Genomic DNA, 22,736 nt, shown 5'->3' with positions numbered 1-22,736 from the left:
TGCTATGGCAACCTGTTACAAATCCCAGATCAAATCAGATTATTTGTGCGCATCCCTGTAACTTCAGTCTGATACATTTAGTGCCTTTGAGGCCCCTGTGCAGATCGGTGCAATCAGGCAGCGCTCAGGTTCGGAGCGGGCAGAGCAAAGGGTAAGTGGTTTGCTGCACATCAGGCTGTGCTGCAGGATCCTGGAACGTCAAAGAGCAAACCGTGGAAATCTGTCATCCCCGGCATTTTTTCATCAGGGGAGTCGGGGTGAGTTTGTGGAGAGCAGAAAGGGAAAGAGCCGGGCACACGGAACGGGTGGGCAGGACGTGAGTTCTGCTATCGCCCATACACAGCCCCACATAATTTTAATTCATTTCTTTCAGTAGGAAACTGGAAGATACTAAGAGCTTAAATGAGCCGTAATAACGAAAGGCAAATTTGATGTGCTCTGATTTAAAAAACAGAAAGAAAACAAAGATGTATATTGGTTTAAAATCATGTAGGATGTCAGTCCTTGGTCCAGATTCACGTTTGGACACAAACCGCTGGGTGTTTCCTCCGGTGAGCGCGGCCGCGGTTGCGCCGTGCCGTGCCGTCCCAGGGCGGCTGCCATGGGAACCAAACCTCGTTACTGCCAGATAAACAGTTGGGCGTTTTGGCCCGGTTTCTGCAGGACTAACCTGGCAGGGATGGGAGGAAACGAAATTAAATCTCAGATTTTCTGATTCCCAGAGTAGCATCTGGCAGCGCAGCTGCGAGTGGCGGCTTGGTCGTCTGCCCGGGGAGCCCTTGGTGCAGCAGGGACGGGGTATTTTTATCGGGTGGTCGCGGGGGCTGAGGTTGCACCTTTTCGAGCCTGTGGGGCTCGTGTGATGCTTTCGTGGCTGGGCCGTGGCGTGGGGGCCACTCCTGACTCCTCGGGGTCTCATGTTGTCACGACGCCTTTTGCTGCCTTCAAATTCAGCTCCCGTGCCCAGCACCCTGTGGTGGAGGGGCCTTGGCTGCACCCAGCCAAACTGCAGAGGTGTCTGTGTGTCCTACAGTGGTGTCACCAAGCCAGAAGCCTCCTTCACCATCCATGGCTGCCGGGAGGGCGATTGGCCACAAATTCTGCCCAGACAGGGACTGTGCCAGATGGAGGGAAAGCGTGGGGACGGGTTGTCATGGAAATGAGCCCTGCTGCCCCGCTCCGCTGCCCGGCACCGCCAGCACCACTGCTGCCCGGCCCCGCAGCCGGGAGCCCGGGCGCTCCGCGGGGTCCCAGCCTGCCCGGCGCACGGAGCTGCTCAGGTGACTTGTACCATCTTTTCGTGCTGCTGTCTGTTTTATTCTCAGATTCAAGGGACATTATTTTACAGGCAGCCCCACACACCCGCGGCTTTGCGAAAGGAGATAAGCCCTTATCTGTGCCCGGCGCTCCGCTCGGGGCGCGGGAAGCTGACGTGCCCGCCTTTGGTTTTTCAGGAAGCAGGAGCTGCTGAGCAGCGCAGATGTGCCCGTCGCGGAGCGGCCGCTGTCCCCCCCGCTCACCGCCCCGCCGACCATGAAGGTGAGTGCGCGGGGACGCTGCGCCAGCCGTGGGCGCGCGCTCCGGCCCAGGGGCCGGTTTTGGGAGCCGAAGCTGGCGAGGAGCGGTGCTGCCAACGCAGTGGCTGCGGGCTGTTCCCGGCAGCAGCCGTGGGTGGTTTCTGGAGCTCAGCCCGCGGTGCGCTCAGAGGCCGTCCTGTGCCGCCGCTCCTGCCGTGCGACGCCGTCAGGGTGCAGAGTCCCAGCGCTGCTCTCCCGCTAATGAACCCCCGGGCACCGCGGCGGGCGGCTGCTGGCCAGCACGGGGCAGACAGCGTGTCCCCACGGCCTGGCGCTGCTGGAGGGGTCTGACTCACCGCTCATACCCCAGGACCACTCTTTGCTGCCTTTGGCTGCGCAGGAGCCAGTGGGTCGCAGGACACGACTTCTGCCCCGCTCTGCCCGCGCCAGCCGCCTCTGCAGGGCTCTGCCCCTCTCGGGGTTTTCCCAAACCCAGCGCGAGAGGGTGACGAGTAACCTGGTGAGACCTGGAAGCTGGTCCTGCCTGAGCCAGGGCCGACTGGCCCCTCTGCAGCTGCCAGGTCATTTTTATCTCCCTCAGCCTCCAGCAAGTGGGGAGCGTGCAGCCCTGTGCCACGCAGCGCGGTGCAGAGAGCCGAGGTGGTGACCGCGGCAAAGCTTCAGAGCAAGTTCAACTAAACAGGACAAATTGCAACTCAGGTTCGCAAAAAGTAACTTCCGTCAGAGTAACCTGAGAAATTTCTGCACTACCAGCTCCCAGGCAGAGGCAGTTGTGGCTCTTCTGCCCAGGCTGCTGCAGAGCGCTCAATATGCTGCCACCTGGGAAATGACTCATTCAGCTGGAGATGAGATGGATGTGAGGATTATGAGATGGCCAAGAACCTGGTTAAATGGTTGTTAAGAGCAAGGTGGCTTGGAGATAGAGTATTAAGTCAGAAGAGTTTATTAGTGGAGCTTCTGATGCGTTTTGTGTATGACCTGGGCACGGGAAGGAGCTGACACACTTCACTGGTGACACGAGCTGTAGCACCTCGTCAGGCTGCAGAGGAGCAGGTCCTGGGGCGTTTGTGCATCCCGCCTTGGGGCTGTGCATCCCACCGAGGCACTGTGCATCCCACCAGGACACTGTGCATCCCGCCTTGGGGCTGTGCATCCCGGCAGGAGCCTGCCCATGCCCTGCACACTGTCACTGGTTCCTGCCCAACCTGTTTCAGGCACTTTGCCTCCCGGGAGCCACCCTGTGCACTAACAAAGCAGCAGCCCTGCCGTGCCCCTGCCTGGAGAAACATTAACGCCGGGGTGTGGGGCTGGGAGGGCCGGCGGGGCTGGCGCCCGTGGGACAGTCTGGTGGTGGTGGCTGATGTGGGGGCGACACTGGGGTGACGCCAGGAAGATGGTGGATTTCTTCCGGGGCCTGGTGAGTGCTCGGTGACCCGCGGGGTGCTGGGGAGGGGTGCTGGGCAGACCTCTGCCCCCCTGTGCTGCCCGAGGCGGCTCCCGCCCGCTGCAGGGTGTTCTCTCTGGGTTTCATTTTCTTTGGAAAGTTCCAAAGCCGGCACTTACCGGCTGTGCCGCAGCCCATGCTCTGGGCACTCCTCATCTGCAGCACCTCCTCGCTAAACTCACCCAGGGTGCTGGGATGGCTGAGCAGGAAAGGAGCAGCAACTGCGCCATTTCAGGATATTTTGCATTTCAGAGGTCTTCAGGCCGGGCTGGGGGCAGTTTGTCCTCACAGAGGTGGCTGGGGGCAGTTTGTCCTGCCAAAGGTGGCTGGGAAGCAGCTGCCCGCTTTGGTGTTGCATTTGAGAAGCAGATGCAGGTTTAGTTTGGAGCAGACAGTCTTGGTGACCCAGGTGTGTGAGTGTCACCCGTCGGGCAGGTGACATCGCTTCCTGCCGGGCAGCACAACGCTGTCATTGTCTCCTTTATAATAACCAAAATATCTGTGGCCCAGTAAAGCTCGGCTTGCCGTGCGCACCGGCCCCGAAGGGCGCGGGCGGTCGGCTGGATTCAGCGTGCACACGCGCTGTAACAGGTGGAGCCGGTGCTGCTGTGCTGTTTGCTTCTCTGCTTCTGGCGGCAGCTGGAGTGGGACCTGGAAATCGTTTTAGTTGACTCAAGGAGCATTTGTCTTTCTCAGACACCTGAAGATAAACTGGAATCCAAGCCAAGCTCAAATTAAAGAAGTTTTCTGAAAGTGCTCCCAGCTTAGGGCACAGAGCTCTTCTGAGCCTGGGGTTCATTTTTCCTTCCGTACATGCAGCAGATAAAAATGGGGCATAGTCTAAAGCTGGAAACGTGGCCAGGGCAGGTTCCGAGCGGGCAGCACGCGGGGGAGCGGACGCGGTCCCTGGCTGCAGGGCTGGGCTGCTCTCCAGAGGAGCCGCACGGGGTTTAATCAGCGCCTAGGCTTCACTAATCTCTTTAGTTCATTTGGCAAGTCGGCTGTTAACCCTGCACGGGCAGCCCAGTGCTGCCAGCAGCGACATTGCCGCTGTCCCCACAGCAGGTGACACGCAGAGCCCAGGGCTCGCACCTGGCAAGGTAAGGGACATGGGGAGGCTGCTGCGGGTGTCTCGTTTGCCACAGTATTAATTTGCACGGAGAGAGGGTCCGTGCTTCCCGCTCCTGCTGCGGGCCGAGCAGCGTGCCCAGGGCAGGCTGGGGTCCTGTGCCCTGCCTGCGTGTGGCTTGGGCTGGCTCACCTCATCCCTGCTCGAACTGAACAGATTTCCTTCTTTTCTGTTCCAGTCTGCAGAATTCTTCGAAATGCTGGAGAAAATGCAGGTGAGCAGCAGCAGAGCATGTGCCGGTAGCGCCAGATGTTCCTGCCCAGCAGCGGCTGCGAGATCCCGCAGCACCGCCTGTGTTTGCCGTGCTGGGTGCTCCCGCGCCCGGGGCCAGCAGGGTTTGCCACCTCCGAACTCCGCTGGGCCAGATGCTGTCAGACAGCCGGTGTCACGCGGCCACCCGCAGGGCTGTCCCCGCTCCACAGGAAGGCAGCACGGGGGTTTCCTTTGGGAGCCCATCCTGGGGAAACTGAGATGAAGCTGGATGGGGATATGGGATGCTTTGTTTGGTGCTGTGCCGGCACCTGGGAAGTGACAGTCCCTGCCTCTCATTTAGACCTCTGCAGTGCGGTGACGCTGTGTCCCAGGCCTTGTCCCACCAATCCCCATCACCCATTTTTGCTGTTACGGTGGAGCCAGCAGCTCTGCCTGGCTCGTCCTGGGCACAAACCCCCTCCGCTCACGCCACTCGTGTCGGAGTGATTTCCATGTAGCAAAACACCCTTGTGGTTTCATCTCTGTTGTTGAAAACATCTTAATTTTTCAGTCTATTTATTTTTTCTAAACAGGCACCAAAGCTTGAAGAACAGAGGACTGGAAGCCAAAAACATAAGGTTGGTTGAATTTTGTTTCTTGCGTGGATCTCTTCAAGTGTCCCCCCCTTACCTCAGGGCTTTAATGTGTCTTGTCAAAGGCAGTCACTCAAAGGACTGCAAAGGATTTAAATGTTATCTAAAAACAAGGCACTGATTGAATTGCAAAGATGGAGAGAGTGGTGCCTGTAAATCCCTAATCCAGCTTTATGTCCAAGCCCGTGTGTGTCACCGGAGCCGTGTGGAGGAGCGGGTGCTGCGCGGAGCTGAGCCCGTGCTGCCGGCGGGCCCCGTTGGGACAGGACCCGTGGTGCTGTGCTGCCGTGCTTCCCTGCAGCGCCAGCGGGACGGTCCGTGCGCCGTGTCCCCGGGCAGTGTGGTGGCACCGCTCCTGGGCATTGTGCCCGTCTCCGCACACAGTGGCCTCATCCAACAGGAGCATCGGTCCCCGTCACCGCCTGGCGCTCATGCAGGGCGTGGGGATGGGCAGGACGGTGCCCGGGCTGGGTGTGCGTGGCTGCAGTCGTAAGGGGTGGCTGGCGGGGAACACACGGTCACGCATGGTGTTTTGGTTCCTTTTTCCAGGAAGACTACATCCCGTACCCCAGCATCGATGAGGTGGGTGCCCTGAGCCGAAAGTGCCTTTCCAGAAGTGCTGATAAAGGGCAGCTGGTGGGGACCCTGTTCCCAGAGGAGCAGCTCAGACACCTTCCCCTCCCACCCCCGCGGCCGTGCTGCTCGCAGGACGTGTCCTTCCAGGGGAGGTTTCGGAGCGGGGCTGGATTTGCCTCCATGGTGTGGGGCAGCACGTGGGGTGGTGAGCCCCTGCCCCCACACCTGCCCCCAGCCCTGCCCGAGCCCTCTCGTGTCCCTGCAGATCCTGGAGAAGGGCAGCCCGTACCCGCTGATCATCCTGCCCCAGTTCGGCGGGTACTGGATTGAGGACCCCGAGAACCTCGGCACACCCACCTCCTCCGACAGCAGCATCTGCGAGGAGGAGGAGGAGAACCTCAGCCCCAGCGCCTACGGCTACCGGCTGGAGTGCAAGGGGGAGGCGCGGGCCTACAGGAAGCATTTTCTGGGGAAGGTGGGTGCCCCCTGTGCGTGTAGCTGGTCAGTTGTGAATTGCACACCCCCTCAAGAAAGAGAGAAGTTCTAAAATTGTGGGCAAGATGGGCAAATTTTACAGCTCCTCTCTTTGCAGGGTGGGGAGGGGACCGGCGGGTGACCAGCCGTGGCAGCAATGGCCACGCACACGAGCTGCGCCCCCACAGCCGCAGGGCCCCCCGGGCCCGGTGGGCACAGGGGTGCTGAGCCGGCCCTGTCTGGGCACCAGCTGTGGCAGCCGCCCGCCCGCCCCGTCGCTCACAGCCCGTAATCCTCTTCTCCCTCTGCCAGAGCCGGGAGCAGGGTGGTAAAGCCCACGGGCAGAGGGATTAAAGCCTGGTCCCTGCGAGGGGGGGCGCGGGTGTGTGTCCCCGAGGGGCGGGGGTGCCCGGGTGGCAGGTCACTCCTGCCATCGTCCTTGCCATCGGCAAGCTGCATCCCCCACCGCTGACACACTGTTTTCTATTTTTAGGATCATTTAAATTTTTATTGTACAGCCAGTAGCCTTGGAAATCTGATCCTTTCTATTAAGTGTGAGGAGACAGATGGCACTGAATATTTGAGGATTATACTCAGGTATGGAAAGAAAAAGCTTTGTTTAACAAAGTGTTTTCTCTTTGGGAGTCCCTTCTCTCGCTCCTGCTGTGGATGCGGGCGCAAGGCACGCAGCACGGGTTGGCGTAACGGGGGCTCGGGGGGCGGTGGGAACCAGCAGCATCGGCCTCTCACGGGCTGTGTACGGGGACTGCCTGACCTCCCCGATGAACACGAGACTGTTCTACCGCTAAACCTGCTGAGAGGAGCGTAAGCCTCTCCGTGCGGCGGGATGACACCAGGCGCACCTGTCACCTTCCCTCTGTGAGCTGACAAGCCCAGCGCATCTGAACCCTTGTGTCATTTCCATCCAAACTATGAATATTTTAAGAGCTGCAGAGATGAGACGGCAAACAGAGCCTGTGGTTACTCGGCAGGCCCAACAAGCTCCGCAGAGCGCGGTTTCCCCGCAGCCGGCGGAGCGGTGGCTGCGAGCGCGGCTGCAGCGGCGGCTCTGCCCCGACGCTCCCCAGCGTCTGCTCCTTTCTGCTCCTCTGGCAGGTCCAAAGTGAAGACGCTGCATGAAAGGATCCCCCTGGCAGGGCTCAGCAAGCTCCCCAGCATCCCCCAGATCGCAAAGGTAAAATGCCGGCTGGGCTGTGACAGTGGCAGCAAAGCCCGTGCTGCTGGTCTCGGGCGGCGTTGGGTGCTGTTGGGCAGCATTGGGTGCTGTTGGGCGGCGTTGGGTGCTGTTGGGCGGCGTTGGGTGGCAGAGACACGTGTTGGCCCTGCTGTAGGTTTCCTGCTGATCCTGGGCAGGTCACTGGTTGGTGCTGGGCGACAGGTGGGGACGTGGCAAAACCTTTGGCCCAGAGAGGGACCTGGGACTTGTCTTGCTGGGTACCTGCCAGGCCATGGGGCGTCCCAGCAAGAGGATGCAAAGAGGGGAGCTCCTGCAGTCAGAGGCTGGAGTCGGCTCCTTTAAGGGACATCACGGCCTCACTGTGGGGTTTCGGCAGGACAGGGTGTCTGTCCGCGTGCCCAGGGACCTGGCACTGACGGCTCTTTGCCCTTGCCCACAGGCCTTCTGCGATGACGCCTCCGGCCTGAAGTTCAACCCCGTTCTGTACCCCAAGGTGAGGTGACTTACCCCAAGTCGGTTGCATATTCAGCAGAGAGTTCATTGTGTTTTGAACTACCAAATGAAATAATTCCTGTGTTTTTTTACTGCAGGCATCCCAGATGATAGTGTCTTATGATGAACATGAGGTCAACAACACGTTCAAGTTTGGTGTGATCTACCAGAAGTTCAGGCAGGTGAGTGATCACAAATTCAGCCCTGCAGTTCGTGCTGTCACGTACAAGACGCCGTGTTAATGGGTGTCCTCACTAATAATGCATTTCTTATTGCTCGAATGTTTCCCCGACTCATTAAAAAATGATGTGACTGAAAAAATTCAGTATGGAAATCAGCCCACAAGCCGCTGTGGGGAAAAGCGGATGTGAAAATAGATTTTAGCAGGCATGGTATTTTAATCAGATATATGTTTAGACAGGGAAGCAGTTAGATTTGTCTGGTAGGACTGCGGGCTATGGAGACACGTGTGCTGCAGATGCCATCATCAGCCAAGGGACTCCGGATGGGGAGCGCGGAGGCAGCCGAGTCCATAACTCACCAAAGATTATTCTGACAGGCGCTCTAATTATCTTTACATATTGCATTTTATTTTGGATTGAGTAACTCATGCAAGACCATAATTAAGGTCTCGTTGTTTTGAAATGGGATGATTAAGAGTTGGATTTTCCAAGGAGGATTCGTTTGTGTTTGGGTATTTCCCATACGCTATCCGAAGGTCCCTTGCTGTCAGTCAGAGGTTGGTCTCAGCACCGTCACCTTTGGGTGCCTTGGTGGCCGAGTGGCCGCGACTGGCCCGCGCTGGGAGCCGCCTGTGCGGGGCTGTCCCGGTGCATGGTGGCCGCTGGGGACGGTGGCTTTGGTGACGCTTGGCTCAGGCAGCGCGGGGTCTCTGTGGCTCCGTCAGCCCGGTGCTGTGGTGGCAGGGCCGTGGCCGTCCCCAGGGCTGGTGTCCCAGGCGCTGGGCTGGCTCTGGGGACAGGCAGGGCTGGGCTCTCCAAAGACGCGCCCCGTGTTTTGTAGACCCAAGAGGAGGAGTTGTTCGGCAATAATGAAGAGAGCGCTGCCTTCAAGAACTTCTTAAGTTTTCTGGGAGACACCATAACACTCCAGGACTTCAAAGGGTAAGCTAAATAAATAGAATGTTTTTACAAATACATTTAACAAGAGACTGTGTCATATGTGAAAATATCTCCCGTGTGAGAACAGAAGTCATCTCGCTCATGAGCGGGATGTACAGACCAGAAGCAAATATAGCTTTGGCTTGTTTCTCAAAGCTGGGGGAGTTAAAAAAAATGGAGCTGCCAAGAGAGAAAAGGTTCCTTTCCTGGAGTTGGGAGGCTGTGAGAAGATCCGGTTATATTCAACCACAGACGAAGAATTTCATAGGGAAACGTGCCCTGCCCGCTGTTGCTGGCTCAGCCATGGCACAAGCCGGGACCTGGCTGCAGGGGCTGGCAGGCGCGGGCAGCAGTGCTGCTGGTGCCATGGTGGTGCCATGGCTCGTGCCACAGCTGCCATCAGCCCCAGCGTCCGGCACCGTTCCGCCACACGCGTGGGGTTTCGGAGCAGTGACGGTGATGCTTGGTTACCATACATGACGCACAGTTTGTTCTTTCCAATTTGCTTGCCGCTAGATAAAGATAAATGAGCCGGTTTGCTCTGTCACCATCCCCTGACAGCCGCCGGCAGTCTCTGCTAAGCTTTCAATTAATATTTCTTCGTTTCTGCCTGCCTTTCCCTTCTTCTCCAGTTTTCGAGGAGGTCTGGATGTCAGCCACGGGCAGACGGGGACGGAGTCTGTGTACACGGTGTTCAGGGACAGGGAGATAATGTTTCACGTCTCTACAAAGCTGCCGTTTACTGAAGGAGACACGCAGCAAGTAAGAGACGAGCTCCCTTGCGCAGACGTGTCCGAGGCGGGATGCGCTGCCCTCCCAGCGCCGCCGGCCCAGCCAGCAGTGACACGGGCGGTGACACGGGTGGTGGCTCCCCGGGCTCCCCGGCACACGCAGGCTCGGTGCCCAGAGCTGGGTTTGCTCCCTGGGAGCAGAGCCACCCGGCTTTACCGACCAAACGTTTCCCTTCCCGCTCAGCTCCAGAGGAAGCGGCACATTGGCAACGACATCGTGGCGATTATCTTCCAAGAAGAGAACACGCCGTTTGTCCCGGACATGATCGCCTCCAACTTCTTGCACGCCTACATCGTGGTGCAGGTGGAGAACCCCGGGGCAGAGAACACCACGTACAAGGTGAGGGACGGACGCTGCCCGTCCGCCCGTGGTACAGCCAGTGCTACAGCTCACTGGAATGTGTGTGTGTATGCTAAACATACATATGGATATACGCACATGTATATTTATGTATGCGCTATTACATAGCGTGTGTATATACATACATATGTGTATAAAATATGTGCATATGTAATAGCATGCTCATTTGCTAACGATTTTTTATGCTACTCGGTATTTGCATAAACCTCAGAACAGCTCATACCCGTCTAACACATCGCTCAAGTGCAGGTGGCATAAAGCATCTTATCTGTCTGTTTTCTATGAAGAGATCCAGTAAGACATAATTTTCAAACGAAAAGCTGCTTAGAGCCACAGAGGAACACAGAATTCATAGGAAACAACGTACAAAGCTGCGTGTGGTTAACCCTCTCCCGAGAGCAGGAGAGTGGACCGATGAGGGCTGGGGAGGAGGGGGCTGTGCGGCAGGACGGGGCTTGGGGCGATGCACTTGGGCCCAGGCACTGGACTGGGCTTTGCTGGGCTGGGCTCTGCTGGGCCGGGCTGGGGAGAGCCTCGCCTGCTCCGCGCCGCTGCCCTGCAGGAGAGGGATGGCTGTGCCGGGGCTGCCCCGCGGCACCTGCAGCAGTGACGTTCTCTTGGCTCCACAGGTGTCGGTCACAGCCCGAGAAGATGTTCCCTCCTTCGGCCCCCCCCTGCCCAGCCCGCCCGTGTTCCAGAAGGTAGGGGCTGAGATGGGAACCACCTTCCCAGCCATAAAAACCATATATCTATGTGTACGTCTGAGATGTTTCTAAGCACACCTGACTTCTGGAATTTCTGTGCACTTAATTTGATTTGTGGTGCCGCCCTGGGGAGCAGGAGGTGTGCAGCATTGCACAGTGTCACTCTGCAAGGCAGCCGCTGCGGCCCTGCTGCTGCGCGCCCGTGTCACTGCGGGGGTGGCGGCTGGTGCTGGAGGGACCCTGAGCCCCGCTGGGGTTTTCCACCAGCGCTCCCAGCTCTGGAGGGGCTGCAGGTTGCCAGGAGCTTGGGTTGAGTGGGTGCAGCCCCGGTGCCAGAGACAGGCAGAGTCTTTGGCCGGCGTTTGCCACCTGGCCTCTCCCCGCAGAGCCCCGAGTTCCGGGAGTTCCTGCTCACCAAACTCATCAACGCCGAGAACGCCTGCTGCAAGTCGGACAAGTTTGCGAAGCTGGAGGTAACGCGGCCCGCCAGCCCTGCCCGGCACCGCAGCGGGCGCGGGGAGCTCGGGTTCCTGCTCAGAGCTGCGTGTCCCCAGCCCAGCTTGGTGGCCATGGGGTCCCCTGGAGCCACTGGTGCCCTCAGCAGGGGGATGAGCCAGTGGTCCCCTGGGTCAGCACTGCTGTCCCCTCTCTTGAGGGCCCCGGCTGAGCTCCTCACTCCCACAGGACCGGACACGGGCAGCCTTGTTGGACAACCTCCACGACGAGCTCCACGGGCACACGCAAACCATGCTGGGGCTGGGGCCTGAGGAGGACAAGCTGGAAAACGGGGGTCATGGAGGCTTTCTGGAGTCCTTCAAGGTAAACCCCATTCCTGAGAGGTGTCCCCCGAGAGCAGGGTGGTGGGAGCAAGTGGGGGCTCCCCAGAACCAGCATCCACTCAGCTGGTGGACACCTGAGCTGGTCCCAGCAGGAGCAGCCTGATGTGGTTGTGGTGTTGGCAAGTGCCACTGTGAGGGTGACTTCTCCAGAGCCCCTGGGCACCTCCTGTCCCTCCTGCCTGCTCTGGCATCCACCGTGTCCCCAGAGGGTTGTGTTAAATGGGAGACACAACAAGAGCTGCTGGCTGTGGAGAAGGGAGATGGTGCTGGGGCATGGGAGAGAGAAGGGAGAGTGGGTTGGCAGGAAAGAAATGAAATAAAATGATGTGGATGAAACTGAGCGGCCAGTGGGGTAGGGACAATGACCAGCTGTGCAGTGGGGGACGTCCCTCAAAATGGAGAGGCAGCCCTTGCGTCTCGGGGGATGAGCGGTGCACAGTCGGTGTCTCCTCTGTGACAGCAGCGGGGGCGGCTGGAAGGGCTGGCACGTGTGAATCCGGGCTGCACCCGCGAGTGGGTGTTCGATGGACCCCCGAGCCAGGGCACCGTGTCCCTGCTGTGGGTGACACCGTGGCCGTGCCTTGGCCCGTGCAGCTCCCCCCGCGTCCCGTCCTGCTCCGGCGCATCAGCTCTGCCTGGCAAAGGCTGGTGCAGCTGCAGCTGAGCAGGCGGGGGTGGCTGTGGGGAGAAAACTGCTGCAGTGACCCTGTGGGCAGAGTTTCCTCTGTGGGGCAGAGAAACAGGCGCTGGGGGGCGAGTCACCTCGTCCTGCACCTGGCAGTGGTGGGGGGAGCAGCTCCCTGGCCCCACGGTGGGGGCTGCAGGCTCAGGTGTGCCCTGGTTGGGTACAAGATACGTTGTAGAAATGGAGATGCTGGGCAGTCATATCACAGTGTTCAATTCAGGGTGTGAGACGCTGATATTGAATGATCAATGTCTGCGTGTGTTCTGTGCACGAGGGAGCGGACTGTGCTGTCTGGCGTTGCAGGGGGGGCCGGGGCAGGCGGGGAGCTCTGCGCTCCGTGTGCCCGGCCGGCTGGCGACCGCGCTGCTGGGCTGCGTCCTGGCGTACATCCTGCACCACGCGCTGTCACAGTGAGCGGGGACAGGAGAGACGATGAACGAGGGCTGGGGGCATGAGACCTGGTCCCCACGGTTTCTCTTTGCTCAGTACCCCTCTCCCAGCACCAGCCCGCAGCCCCCTCCTCCCTGGCCGTGTGATGGGGCCCGGCTGCTCGCAGGGAAGCGGAGCTTGGCTCTGCTGGGCTCTGCGCAAGCCGGCCGTGCCTCCCCCCGCGGGGAGAGGAGCTGCTGGCCAGCCCCGGCAGGGCTGCTGGGGGCCCTGCAGAGCCCCCCGGGCAGGAGCCCTCCTGCCTGCACCGCACCGGCGCCCGCCGGCGCTGCGGGCAGCGAAGCAAGCAGGCGGTTACTTTTGTTTGCAAACACTGTCACATTTTGTATATATTACTGACCCAAATAAATCAGGTCTGATGGACTCTTGCTTGGTGTTTTTTACTGGATGGGCAGTGCGGGGCTGTTGGGGCAGCCATGGTCCCAGCATGGGCTGGGGCTCCGTACGGGCTGTGGCTCCCGTGCACCCCAGTGCAACTCTGCCTGCAGCTCTGTGAGCCCTGGAGCCAGCGGCAAAGTAGTGCCCGTGCACCATCGGTACGGTGCTGGACATCTCCGGGCTTGTTGCCTCCAAAATCTCTTTATCTCCAGCTGGGATTCAAAGGTGGCGAGGTAGCCAGACCGGTCACGCTTTGGTGTGCCTGGAGCTGGAGGGGGTTTGGGGTCAGTGCCCCGCGGGGCGGTGATGACCTGCTGTCCCTGTCCCCTCTGGCCGCAGAGAGCCATCCGGGTGCGCAGCCACTCCATGGAGACGATGGTGGGCAGCCAGAAGAAGCACCACGGCGGTGGCATCCCCGGCAGCCTCAGCGGGGGCATCGCACACAACAGCGGCGAGGTGACCAAGACCACCTTCTCGGTGAGCATGGCCGCATGTGCCTCTGTCCGGCTGTCCCTCTGTCCGTCCCTCTCCCCAGCCTGGCAGGCACTGCACTGGCACGGTCTGGCTGTTCTGCGCAGGCAGGGACTGGCAGCGTGAGGAGGAGGTTTGGGGAGAATGTGACTTTATGAGTGCTATTGTGTTCAAGTTGGGTGTTTTGTGGAGGAACCAAAGATTACCTTCCTGGGGACTTTCAGCCCCAAAGAACAAAGGAGTTATAAAAGAAATTCTGGCATTATGTATTTTCTAGATGCGCAGGCTGAGAATTGCAGGCTGCATAATTCCTTGTAGGATGTTTAGTGTTTTGAGCCTCTAGGAAGGAGCTTTGTTCTCCAACCTGGGCTGTTGTGTGCCCTCAGCCCCCGGTGCCAGCAGCTGCCGCCAAGAACCAGTCCCGGAGCCCCATCAAGCGCCGCTCGGGGCTGTTCCCCCGCCTGCACACGGGCTCGGAGAGCCAGGCGGACAGCAGGGCGAGGTGGTGAGTTGGACATGGCTCTGGTCACTGTGGTTAAAAGCCCCTATTGTGCATTACATGTTAGAGAAGCTGTCGCTGGATGCTGGAGACCCTGCCCGGGGAGCAGCCCCCCTTTCTACACAAGCCAGCAACGAGCTGCTTTGCCGCGTTCGAGGGAACGGTGCCTTGGATGCCTTCCCCCTGATTTAAATCGAAGTGGTAGTATGCAGAGAGCATCTGCTACTCTTAGTTTAGCATTTGCTGTTAGGGAGTATAATTTGACCATCCTTTTTAAGGCTCTTGTGTAATTCATGCAACCTGTCTCTTTGTGCCCTCAGTGACAGTGTTTCTGGGGCCCAGAAGACACCAGATTTGGGACATTCGTCTCAGGAGATGAAATCTGAAACCTCGTCCAACCCCAGCTCCCCTGAAATATGCCCCAACAAAGACAGGTGAGCCGGGACGAGCTCTGTCCACCCGCCCCCGGCCAGAGCTCAAGCCGCCCTGTAGCTGACAGACCATCAGGGACTTCGCCAAACAAAACCGTCTCCAGGTTTTACTATAAATAAGTTTGGTATTAAGGGAGGAAAAAAAAGATTTTGGTGATTCATGAGCACAGCTCCTCTGTGGTCTGCAAATAGCTGTCTTGAAAAAGAAGAGCAAAGAGCAGTACTCGGCAGAAGTTGCCCAAACCCCCATGGCGGGAGCTGGGAGGCCCATGGTGTCCGTCTTCCCTCCGCCACTGGGCGCTCAGCCTGACCTGGGGGTTTCTGCTGGTGGCCCCGCCAGCTGCTTTGTCCCCTGTTCTTGCATTGGTCACTTATTCAGAGAAACACCCTGCTGGGTCTGTTCTTGCGGCAGCTGCGGGAGGGTCTGTCCCCACTGTCACAGCCCCAAGAACACGGCTTTCCGAGTGACACCGCCTGCTCTGTTCTGTCTCCTTCCCAGGCCGTTCATTAAGCTGAAAGAAAACGGGAGGTCGAACATCTCCCGCTCCTCCTCCAGCACCAGCAGCTTCAGCAGCACGGCGGGGGAGAGCGAGACGCTGGAGGAATATGACAGTGTGGTGGGTCCCTTGGGCTGGGACCCCTGGCTCCGCGGGGCAGCAGTGTCCTGCTCTCCCAGCCCCGGGGTGGTCTCTACACAGGGGGGACATGTCCTGCAGTCCCCAGGTGTGAGGAGGGAGGGGGTGCCCGGTGGGACCCCGTGAGCCGTGGCGTGTGTGGGGACAGCGCGGGGCGCTCGGGCGGGAGGCGGCTCTGTGGGGACGCGCTCTCGGGCAGCAGGTGCACCATGGGCTGTGACGAGCAGGACGTCGGCGGGGGCGGGGAGGGGAGCTGGTGGCACCAGAGACAGCCGTGTCCCATGTGTCCCCGCAGGGCAGCCAGCCGTCCACGGCCTCGCCGTTCAAGCAGGACGTGTTTGTCTACGGAGCCTCGCCCGGCAGTGAGAGCCCAAGTGTGGCAGCCGCGGCCACCCCCGTCATCATGAGCAGAAGCCCCACAGGTGGGAGCAGGGGGGCTGGGGGGGCACCAGCTCTGCCTTCGCCCCTGGAAGCCCCCAGGGTCCCTCAGCGGTGGGTCGGGATGGGGTCTGTGGCTTTGGGATGGAGAAGTGCCCGTGGGGTGCAGGACGAGCTCCCGCGCTCCCGAAACCCCCGTCCCGACGGGGCTGCTCTGGAGAGGTGGCCTCGTTTGTTTTATTTCTGTATTTCCATGGGAGTTTATTTCCCTTTTGCTGTGGCTTGTCCCTGCACGCGGGCCTGGCAGACACGGGCAGCAGCCGGGGAATCTCGCTGTCTCCACGGACCAGCCGTGACTCACAAATCATTTAATAAACCAGCAGTGTCCCTTGGCCTTGGCTCCATTACCCGGCTGCTAACTCACTCTGCCCCCGACCCCGTCCATTGCAGTCAGACAATCTGCAAAGTGAGATGCAATTGAACAGGGGAAAATGGGCAGAAATTGCTCTGTGGTCCATCCAAGGTGACGGCACCAGTGAGGGCGCTGGGGTGCTGGGCCGGGGTGTCTCGCCCGCAGACCCCGCAGCCGTGACCCCTCATGCAGCAGCTGCGTCCCGATGCAGATGCACATTACAACCTGGGGAGCTCTTGGCAAAACAGCCACATCGCCAGGACGGCTCCGGGGTGGGGGGGCGGGGGGGCGGGAGGCCGGGCTGCGGGGTGCGGCTGGCCAGCATGCTGCGCCTCAGCACCGCGCAGGCCCTCCTTATTTCATTAGTGATTTTATGAACTATTAAACCAGCCCCTTTTAACGTTTAAAGTGTTTATTTTGTATTTTTCCTGCCAAGAACATGGAAATCCACCCGTACATTATACGGATCAGTCATTCCTTGTAGCCTTTTCAGTGGCATTTCCAGTAGAAAGACTGTGAAATGTAATTAAGCCTCAATTTGTTCCATCAAAAACATTTAATGTACAGATTTTGCCAAACATTTAGCCAAGATAGACTAAATATTGGTAGCACTTGTGGCAGCCTGTTGAAGCGGTGCCCGTCAGGCTGGTCGGGCAGCACTCAGCCTGCAGCGTCAGCAGATATTGTTGCTCACAGACGATTGTTCTCTCTGTTCCTTTCCCCTCCCTCCAGCAGATGTAAAGAACAGAAACTCTCCAAGGTCAAACCTGAAGTTTCGCTTCGACAAGCTCAGCCACGGCAGCTGCAGCACGGTGGGTGCTGGGGGTGCCGGGGGGTGCCAAGGGGTGCCAGGGGTTGCCGGTGGGTGCCAAGGGGTGCCGGTGAGTGCCGGCGGCTCTGCCAGCAGAGATGCTGTGTGGGGGCAGAGCCGGGGGCAGCACTGAGGGAGGGGACAGGATTTCACGACTTCTTGCCCTTTATTTGCAACCCAACCGATGTTCTGTTTTTCCTTTAGAGCCACTAGCGGGGAGCAGGGGACATGAACTTGCCCACGGTGAGTGTTGGTAATGCGGCGGTGTGCAAAATGACGTGTCTCATCTGTGGGTGAGTGTGTGTAGCTAACATTGGCTAATTGTGCTGTTTATTATTAAATATGTGCTCAATAATGTATCTTAAAGCATCTCAAATGCTTTTGTAAGATGAAGCAGCACTGAATGAGAACAGCTGCAGAGGTCAGTGTCGGGTCTGTGCCCATCGGTGCCTCTGTAGCTTCACGTGTTCTGTTCTGGAGAACGTGAAATGAGAGGAATTGCCATTTTCGAAAGCTAGATCTCAAAAAGCTGTGATTTGCAGCCCCTCACTGAGTTTCCCCCTCGCTGGGCACAGGGAGGGCGGGTGGTTTGTGTCCGGAGTGCGGGCGCCGCTGCGGCTGCCTCCCTGGGACCAGCCTGCCCAGCCAGCGCTGCAGCAGCGGTGCCATTCTCCTTCTGCTCCTCCCTGGGACCGGCCTGCCCAGCCAGCGCTGCAGCAGCGGTGCCGTTCTCCTTCTGCTCCTCCCTGAGACCGGCCTGCCCAGCCAGCGCTGCAGCAGCGGTGCCGTTCTCCTTCTGCTCCTCCCTGGGACCGGCCTGCCCAGCCAGCGCTGCAGCAGCGGTGCCGTTCTCCTTCCGCTCCCTGACACTTCTGTCCTTTTCTTTTGTTGCAGAGAATTTTTATTTCAGCAAAGGGAAAACTCTTCAACACCCTGTGGGAAAACGCAGGTCCCGGCCGCGGGCAGCAGGGCACCCTCCCCTCCTGGCAGCACCGCTGCGCCAGAACAGCTGTCACCTTGTCACCGTCGCTGGCCTGGCAGGGACCCAGCTGACTTCCCCCGGTGACTCCTCGCCAGCTCGCACCCCGCGCCCCTCCCTCTGCACCGCGGGGGCAGAATGTCCCCAGGCACGCGTGTGGCCATGGCCACATCCCCTCCATGGTGCCACGTCCCCTCCGTGGTGCCACGTCCCCTCCATGGTGCCACGTCCCCTCTGCAGTGCTGTGTCACCCATGGGCTGTGAGTGCCGGGGGGGGGACAGAGGGACAGCAGGACAGGACCCTTGTGCAGTTTGGGTGCCTCCGTGCTTTATTTGGGAAAACAGGGTTTTTGTGTTTGATTTTTGGTAGAGCAGGTGGTCGGTGCAAAACGAGGCGTTTGCCTGGCCCAGGGCGGCTCCCCTGCCCCTCGTTTGCCGTCGCTCTGCTCTGTTTGGAGACAATGGGGCAAAACGTACCCCGCGGGGGGTGCACAGCTCAGCAGCCGCCCCTGCGCCTCCCCCACCCGCCACCACATCACCAAATTCGTAGGACAGGTGCAGCCTCGTGCTCCGTATTCGAGTTCTGGCACCAGAGGAGGGTGTGCGAACAGGTCCCGGGGGAGCAGAAGCAGCGACTGGGGCCGACCCATCCTTGTCAGCTGCGTCAGAAATGATTTCTAGAGCCTCCCTGCTGGTTCCCTGCCTGAAACTCCGAGCGCAGGCCTGGCAAAGATTAACCAAAGCTGAAGCTGTAGTCTACCTACCTACCAGAGCTCGTGCTTGGACTGTTTCTCCTGTAGGCTCAGCTTTACCCGATGGGTTGGATTGCCAGGCAAGCAAATGCATCAAACCTCAGTGATGTGGTTGGCATGAGGCTGCTCCACCCTTGCAGAATCTGTCCCTCTGCTTTGGAATGTGCTCTTGGTTGTTTTGATGGATGAGGACTATGAATTCTGCAAGGTGACTTCCCTGTAGCGCCCTTTTCCAAAAAATACCTCTCTCACAATGCCAAGAAATCCTTTTGCTCTTTTCTGGAACTTTGTCTGCAGTTTACTCCAGTCTGTCCATGGATTCGCACTGCTCACAGATTTCCCTTACGAGTTTTTTGCAAGATAGGCTGCGATGCTGCAGAGCGCTCCCTCCCCCTCGCCACACGCTGTGACCTTTGCAAACCCCCTGAAATGAGGTTCTCGCTCTCACGTGAAAGCAATTCCTTGAGTTCATGATTCCTATGAAAACAGAACTTTGAGTGCCAAAGTTAACTTTCCGCAGCTGGAGCTGCGAGGGGCACGGAAGTACCAGTACCTGGGGGCGGTTTGGGGAGCCCCGTGCAGAACCGCCCACCCAGCGGCCGCGGGAACTCCCGGGGACGCAGCTCTGGGGACCGGCGCCCCGTCCCTCCCCGGCGCAGAGCACCCAGACCCACCGCCAAACCCACCGGCGCCGTGTGGTGCCCGCGCTGCTCGGCTCACGCCGGTGCTGCCGCCTTCTGCGTGCGATTCACCCACTTGAGTGGGAAAGGCTGCGGCCCTGACGGGAGGGGAACCCGACTGAAGGAGGGAAACGTCGTGGAAAAGGCAGAGAGCAGTTTTGCAGGCGCTGAGCACCCTGTAGGACCAGTAAACCCAGTAACCACCAGCGGGGACACTTCCTGCTGCTTGCAGTGAGTTGCATTTAAATAGTTTGAATCTGCAGGTTTTATTTGAGAGAGGAGAAGCACAGTGTGCTCATCCTGCTCCTTAGCTGGCTCTAGATGTCTCAGGTACCACGTACTTCACTGTTCATCTCTTCTGTCTGACGATGCTTTGGTAGCACTTTCAACCCCCCCAGTTCTTTGTAGAAGCTTTTGGTCTATTTTTCATGCCGCACGGTGAAACACCGACTGGTGCAACGACGTGCTTGGAGGGTCTGGTCTTGGTTTTGCTTCTTTCCCCCGAGAAATCGCTTGATTCTATAGAGGTCGTCAATCGCACGGGTGTTGATCTCCATGAGATCTTGCAGCAGAAGATGCAGTGGCTACTGTCAGCTGGGTTGATCATTTTGTTTCTTTTTTAATTTGAATGTGTGACTTTCCTTTTTGACCTAGATTGATTTGTGTAATTATTTGAGTGGGACTAGAGGCAGGACAGTGCGAAGGTTCACGGGGAGAGCTGCGTGTGCTGGGCTCGTTCCCCTGGCGCGGCGGCGGGGCCGGAGCCAGGCTCCAGCGCGAGGTGTGCGGGGGCTCCCGCGTGTTCGGGGACGTTTCCAGCAGCTGGGCTGTAAAACCTGCTGCAGCATCCCTAATAGCAACGGGGCTTCCGACGCCCCTGGCCTCCAAACCGGGCTCAGCGTGGGCTGTGCCCGCCGCGCAGCAGCCGCCTGCGCTGGGGTCCCTCTGCGCGCCCCGGGATTGCCCCAGCTGTCCCCCAGCGGTGCTGAGAACTTGCCCGCGGTTGTTAAACCTCAGAGGCATTTGCACTTCCAGCAGTGGCCGAAGGTGTTCCTGTATATATACCGCAAAACGTTTCATGCTTGTAAGCAACACACACACATATACATATATACAAGGGATTTTTATAGGTAGAAAAGAGAAGCTCCTTAACTGACACTAAAATTGCTGGGCATCTTACTTGGCACGTACTTGCACCCTCTTGAAATCCCACAGAGTCAAGCACAGGGTTACACTGAAGCACAACGCGAAAGTGCTTTTATTTCTGAGTGAAAGGGGGAGTCCCAAGCACAAACTCCGTTTCTTTCCCAAGTTTTGAGGGCCTTAGGAAGGGCAGGGCAAGGGGCCAGGACGTGTGGCAGGCACGATGGGCTCACTAACCGGGGCGGAGATTCCTGGGCTGCTCTTGGCCCGCAGCGAGCGGTGCTCAGCGCTGACAGCTGCATCTGGACCCGGCTGCCGGGCCGGGCCGAGGCCCCTGCTCGTCCCGCCTCGCGCTCCTGTGGCTTCGCTGGTGTCCCAACTCCTGCTCGCTAGAGCTGGCAGAGTCCGTCGTTCCCCAGTCCTAGAGCATGCTTTCGTTATGTTTTAATGAATGTAGCACTGCATATATCCTCCAAAGGGAAACGCTGAATTTATATCATTAGAATGTGAAGAGAGTTTATAGAGTGAAAATAAATATTGAAGAAATGTATCTGACAAAGTTTATTTTTTATGTAGAGAAGTGGTGCTTTGTAGTTCCTGGTGGCCTATGTCTGTTGTAAATAATGTACATTTAATTTATTGCTATGGTAGCAGATTGTATTTGTTATGTATAAAACTAAAGGTTCACAAATGTATATTTTGTTGCTTAAATGTGTCTTTGCAAAATTCACAATAAATAACATATTTTGTGTCCATATGTGTACTACGCCGTGTATGTTGGTGATGTGGCTGAGCTCTCGGGAGCAGGCGGTGAAGGCTCCGGCATCCCTGTGGAAGCTGCGCAGCGGCACAGCCGGGGCCGAGCTGTCCCCGTGTCACTCTGGGCAATGTCCCCTGAGTCACAGAGCCGAGTCGCAGGGACTCGAGCACGAGGAGGTGCAGGTGGGGACACCTCTGCTGCTGTTCCCAGCGCGGGGACGGGGCAGCGGGGGGACCGGCCTCTCTGTTACACAGCACAGCGAGTTTAATCAAGCAAACTGCTCGGTTTGAACTAGAATTGGCATCACACAAAGCTCAATGTAAACCGGTCCCTGTGAGCAGCCAGCCCATATGCGGCAAGTAAACAGGCAGCAAGTCAATTTGTCTAAACCAGCTCAGCCTACCTTGGGTCGGCAGCCTCTGGCACCTCGGCTGCCTTCGGGCGTCCTCCGTGCGCTGACTATGAAATTGGATTTTCTCCCTCCAGCTCCTCAGGCTCCTTTCAAATCCCCCTAATTTCCCAGATCTCTTCCTCCCAGGACACTAAGGAAAAAGCTGTTATTGTTTGGAGGCAGCATGTCTGGTACATTTTCCCCACAGCTCAGGCTGAATGAAGCACAAAGCTATTAGTGTTATTTTTTTAACACTTTGTGACAAGGAGAATGAACCCATTAATTTATACCTGTGAGAATAAAATACGTGCCTTTGCCAGCAAAAATATTCCACCACGAGGAACATTTTCGCCGTCTGTAACACAGCAGCCCGGCTCAGGTGCCTGGTTCCGGCAGTCCCGGCGTGACTCCGGATCGGCACCGCGGGGAAGCTCTGGCAGGACCGGTCACAGCCCGGTCATTCATACTTTGCCGTCGTTGTTGTCACAACGAAGCAGAATAAATACATTTGTCTTTGTGTGGCTTTGTTTCTTCTTTGTTGGTTAGAAAAACCATCTGTCACCCCTTTTATACCCAAAGGAGGGTAGAATGGAACAAAACACTAAAATGAACAAACAGCCTCCGGAAAGTCTCCTTCCCAGACTTGGCACCCAACGTTTTTTGCGTACTCTCTGGCGGAGCTCTGCTCCCTGCCTGGCTGGCACCGGCCGTCCCGCCTTAGTGAGGTTTGGGCTGGAGGGTAAAGCACCAAAGAATTAGTAAAGAGTAGAGTGGAAAGCACCAAATGTGCTTCAGGTAATGGAAGATAAAGCCCACACCTAACTTGCGGTGCTCCTCACCAGGGTGGGGAAAAGGGAACAAAAAGAGCCCGTGGCTAAACGAAAGCAAAGCACAACTGCCACCTCCCGTTACCCACCGTGGTGACACGGTCCTGGGGAGAGGCCACCGCCATGGGGACGGCTGGCACAGCAGAGCCGCCCCAGCCCAGACCTTCCGTCCCCACAGCTGGGGTCGGCACCCGCCGTTGTTTTACCTGGTGATGGTACCACAGGGCGCTGGCGAGAATGAGGAGCAGCAGCAGCCAGGGGCTGGAGGAGCTTCTGCCCGTGAACAGAAGACCAGCAGCAGAGACACGGGACTCAGCGCTGCTGCCACCGCACAGGGACGGGCACGGAGCCGGAGCCGCCGCTGGCCCGGCCGCTGAAGGGACGGGTGAGACCAGGCCCGGCTGGCGGGAGCGACCCCGCAAACGCCGTGAGGCTGCGGGACGTTTCGCTGGAGTCCACTGAGCTAAGGGGCAAATTTAGCTTTGCCTCAAGCGCCCTGGCATGAGGTTTCCGCTACACTCGGTCGGAAATGATGTCCTCATCCA

At 58.4% G+C, this 22,736-nt stretch overlaps 1 protein-coding gene across 2 annotated transcripts in view; it reads left to right on the top strand.

Moving 5' to 3' along the window:
- The window catches only part of RAP1GAP2 (RAP1 GTPase activating protein 2), a 35,522-nt gene extending 14,552 nt beyond the window's left edge, over positions 1-20,970 (top strand). The window contains exons 2-24 of one of the 2 annotated variants that reach the window (XM_080357274.1): positions 1,455-1,539; positions 4,290-4,325; positions 4,897-4,941; positions 5,506-5,538; positions 5,798-6,007; positions 6,500-6,603; positions 7,123-7,201; positions 7,644-7,697; positions 7,795-7,878; positions 8,720-8,820; positions 9,450-9,579; positions 9,793-9,948; positions 10,599-10,670; positions 11,060-11,146; positions 11,358-11,492; positions 13,362-13,499; positions 13,880-13,998; positions 14,313-14,426; positions 14,923-15,040; positions 15,354-15,480; positions 16,581-16,660; positions 16,864-16,902; positions 17,554-20,970. In XM_080357274.1, coding sequence (XP_080213400.1) covers positions 1,534-1,539; positions 4,290-4,325; positions 4,897-4,941; positions 5,506-5,538; positions 5,798-6,007; positions 6,500-6,603; positions 7,123-7,201; positions 7,644-7,697; positions 7,795-7,878; positions 8,720-8,820; positions 9,450-9,579; positions 9,793-9,948; positions 10,599-10,670; positions 11,060-11,146; positions 11,358-11,492; positions 13,362-13,499; positions 13,880-13,998; positions 14,313-14,426; positions 14,923-15,040; positions 15,354-15,480; positions 16,581-16,660; positions 16,864-16,872 — 2,037 coding nt within the window. In that variant the 5' untranslated portion in view covers positions 1,455-1,533 and the 3' untranslated portion in view covers positions 16,873-16,902; positions 17,554-20,970. The remainder of the gene's footprint in view (positions 1-1,454; positions 1,540-4,289; positions 4,326-4,896; positions 4,942-5,505; positions 5,539-5,797; positions 6,008-6,499; positions 6,604-7,122; positions 7,202-7,643; positions 7,698-7,794; positions 7,879-8,719; positions 8,821-9,449; positions 9,580-9,792; positions 9,949-10,598; positions 10,671-11,059; positions 11,147-11,357; positions 11,493-13,361; positions 13,500-13,879; positions 13,999-14,312; positions 14,427-14,922; positions 15,041-15,353; positions 15,481-16,580; positions 16,661-16,863; positions 16,903-17,553) is intronic. The other variant, XM_080357275.1, reaches the window with a different exon arrangement.
- Positions 20,971-22,736: the final 1,766 nt, after the last annotated feature.

The sequence above is a fragment of the Nesoenas mayeri genome (genome assembly GCF_963082525.1).
Source record: "Nesoenas mayeri genome assembly, chromosome: 20".
Classification (NCBI taxonomy): Eukaryota; Metazoa; Chordata; class Aves; order Columbiformes; family Columbidae; genus Nesoenas; species Nesoenas mayeri.
The sequence above is the reverse complement of the archived record's forward strand: the minus strand, read 5'-3'. Positions and strand labels throughout refer to the sequence as shown.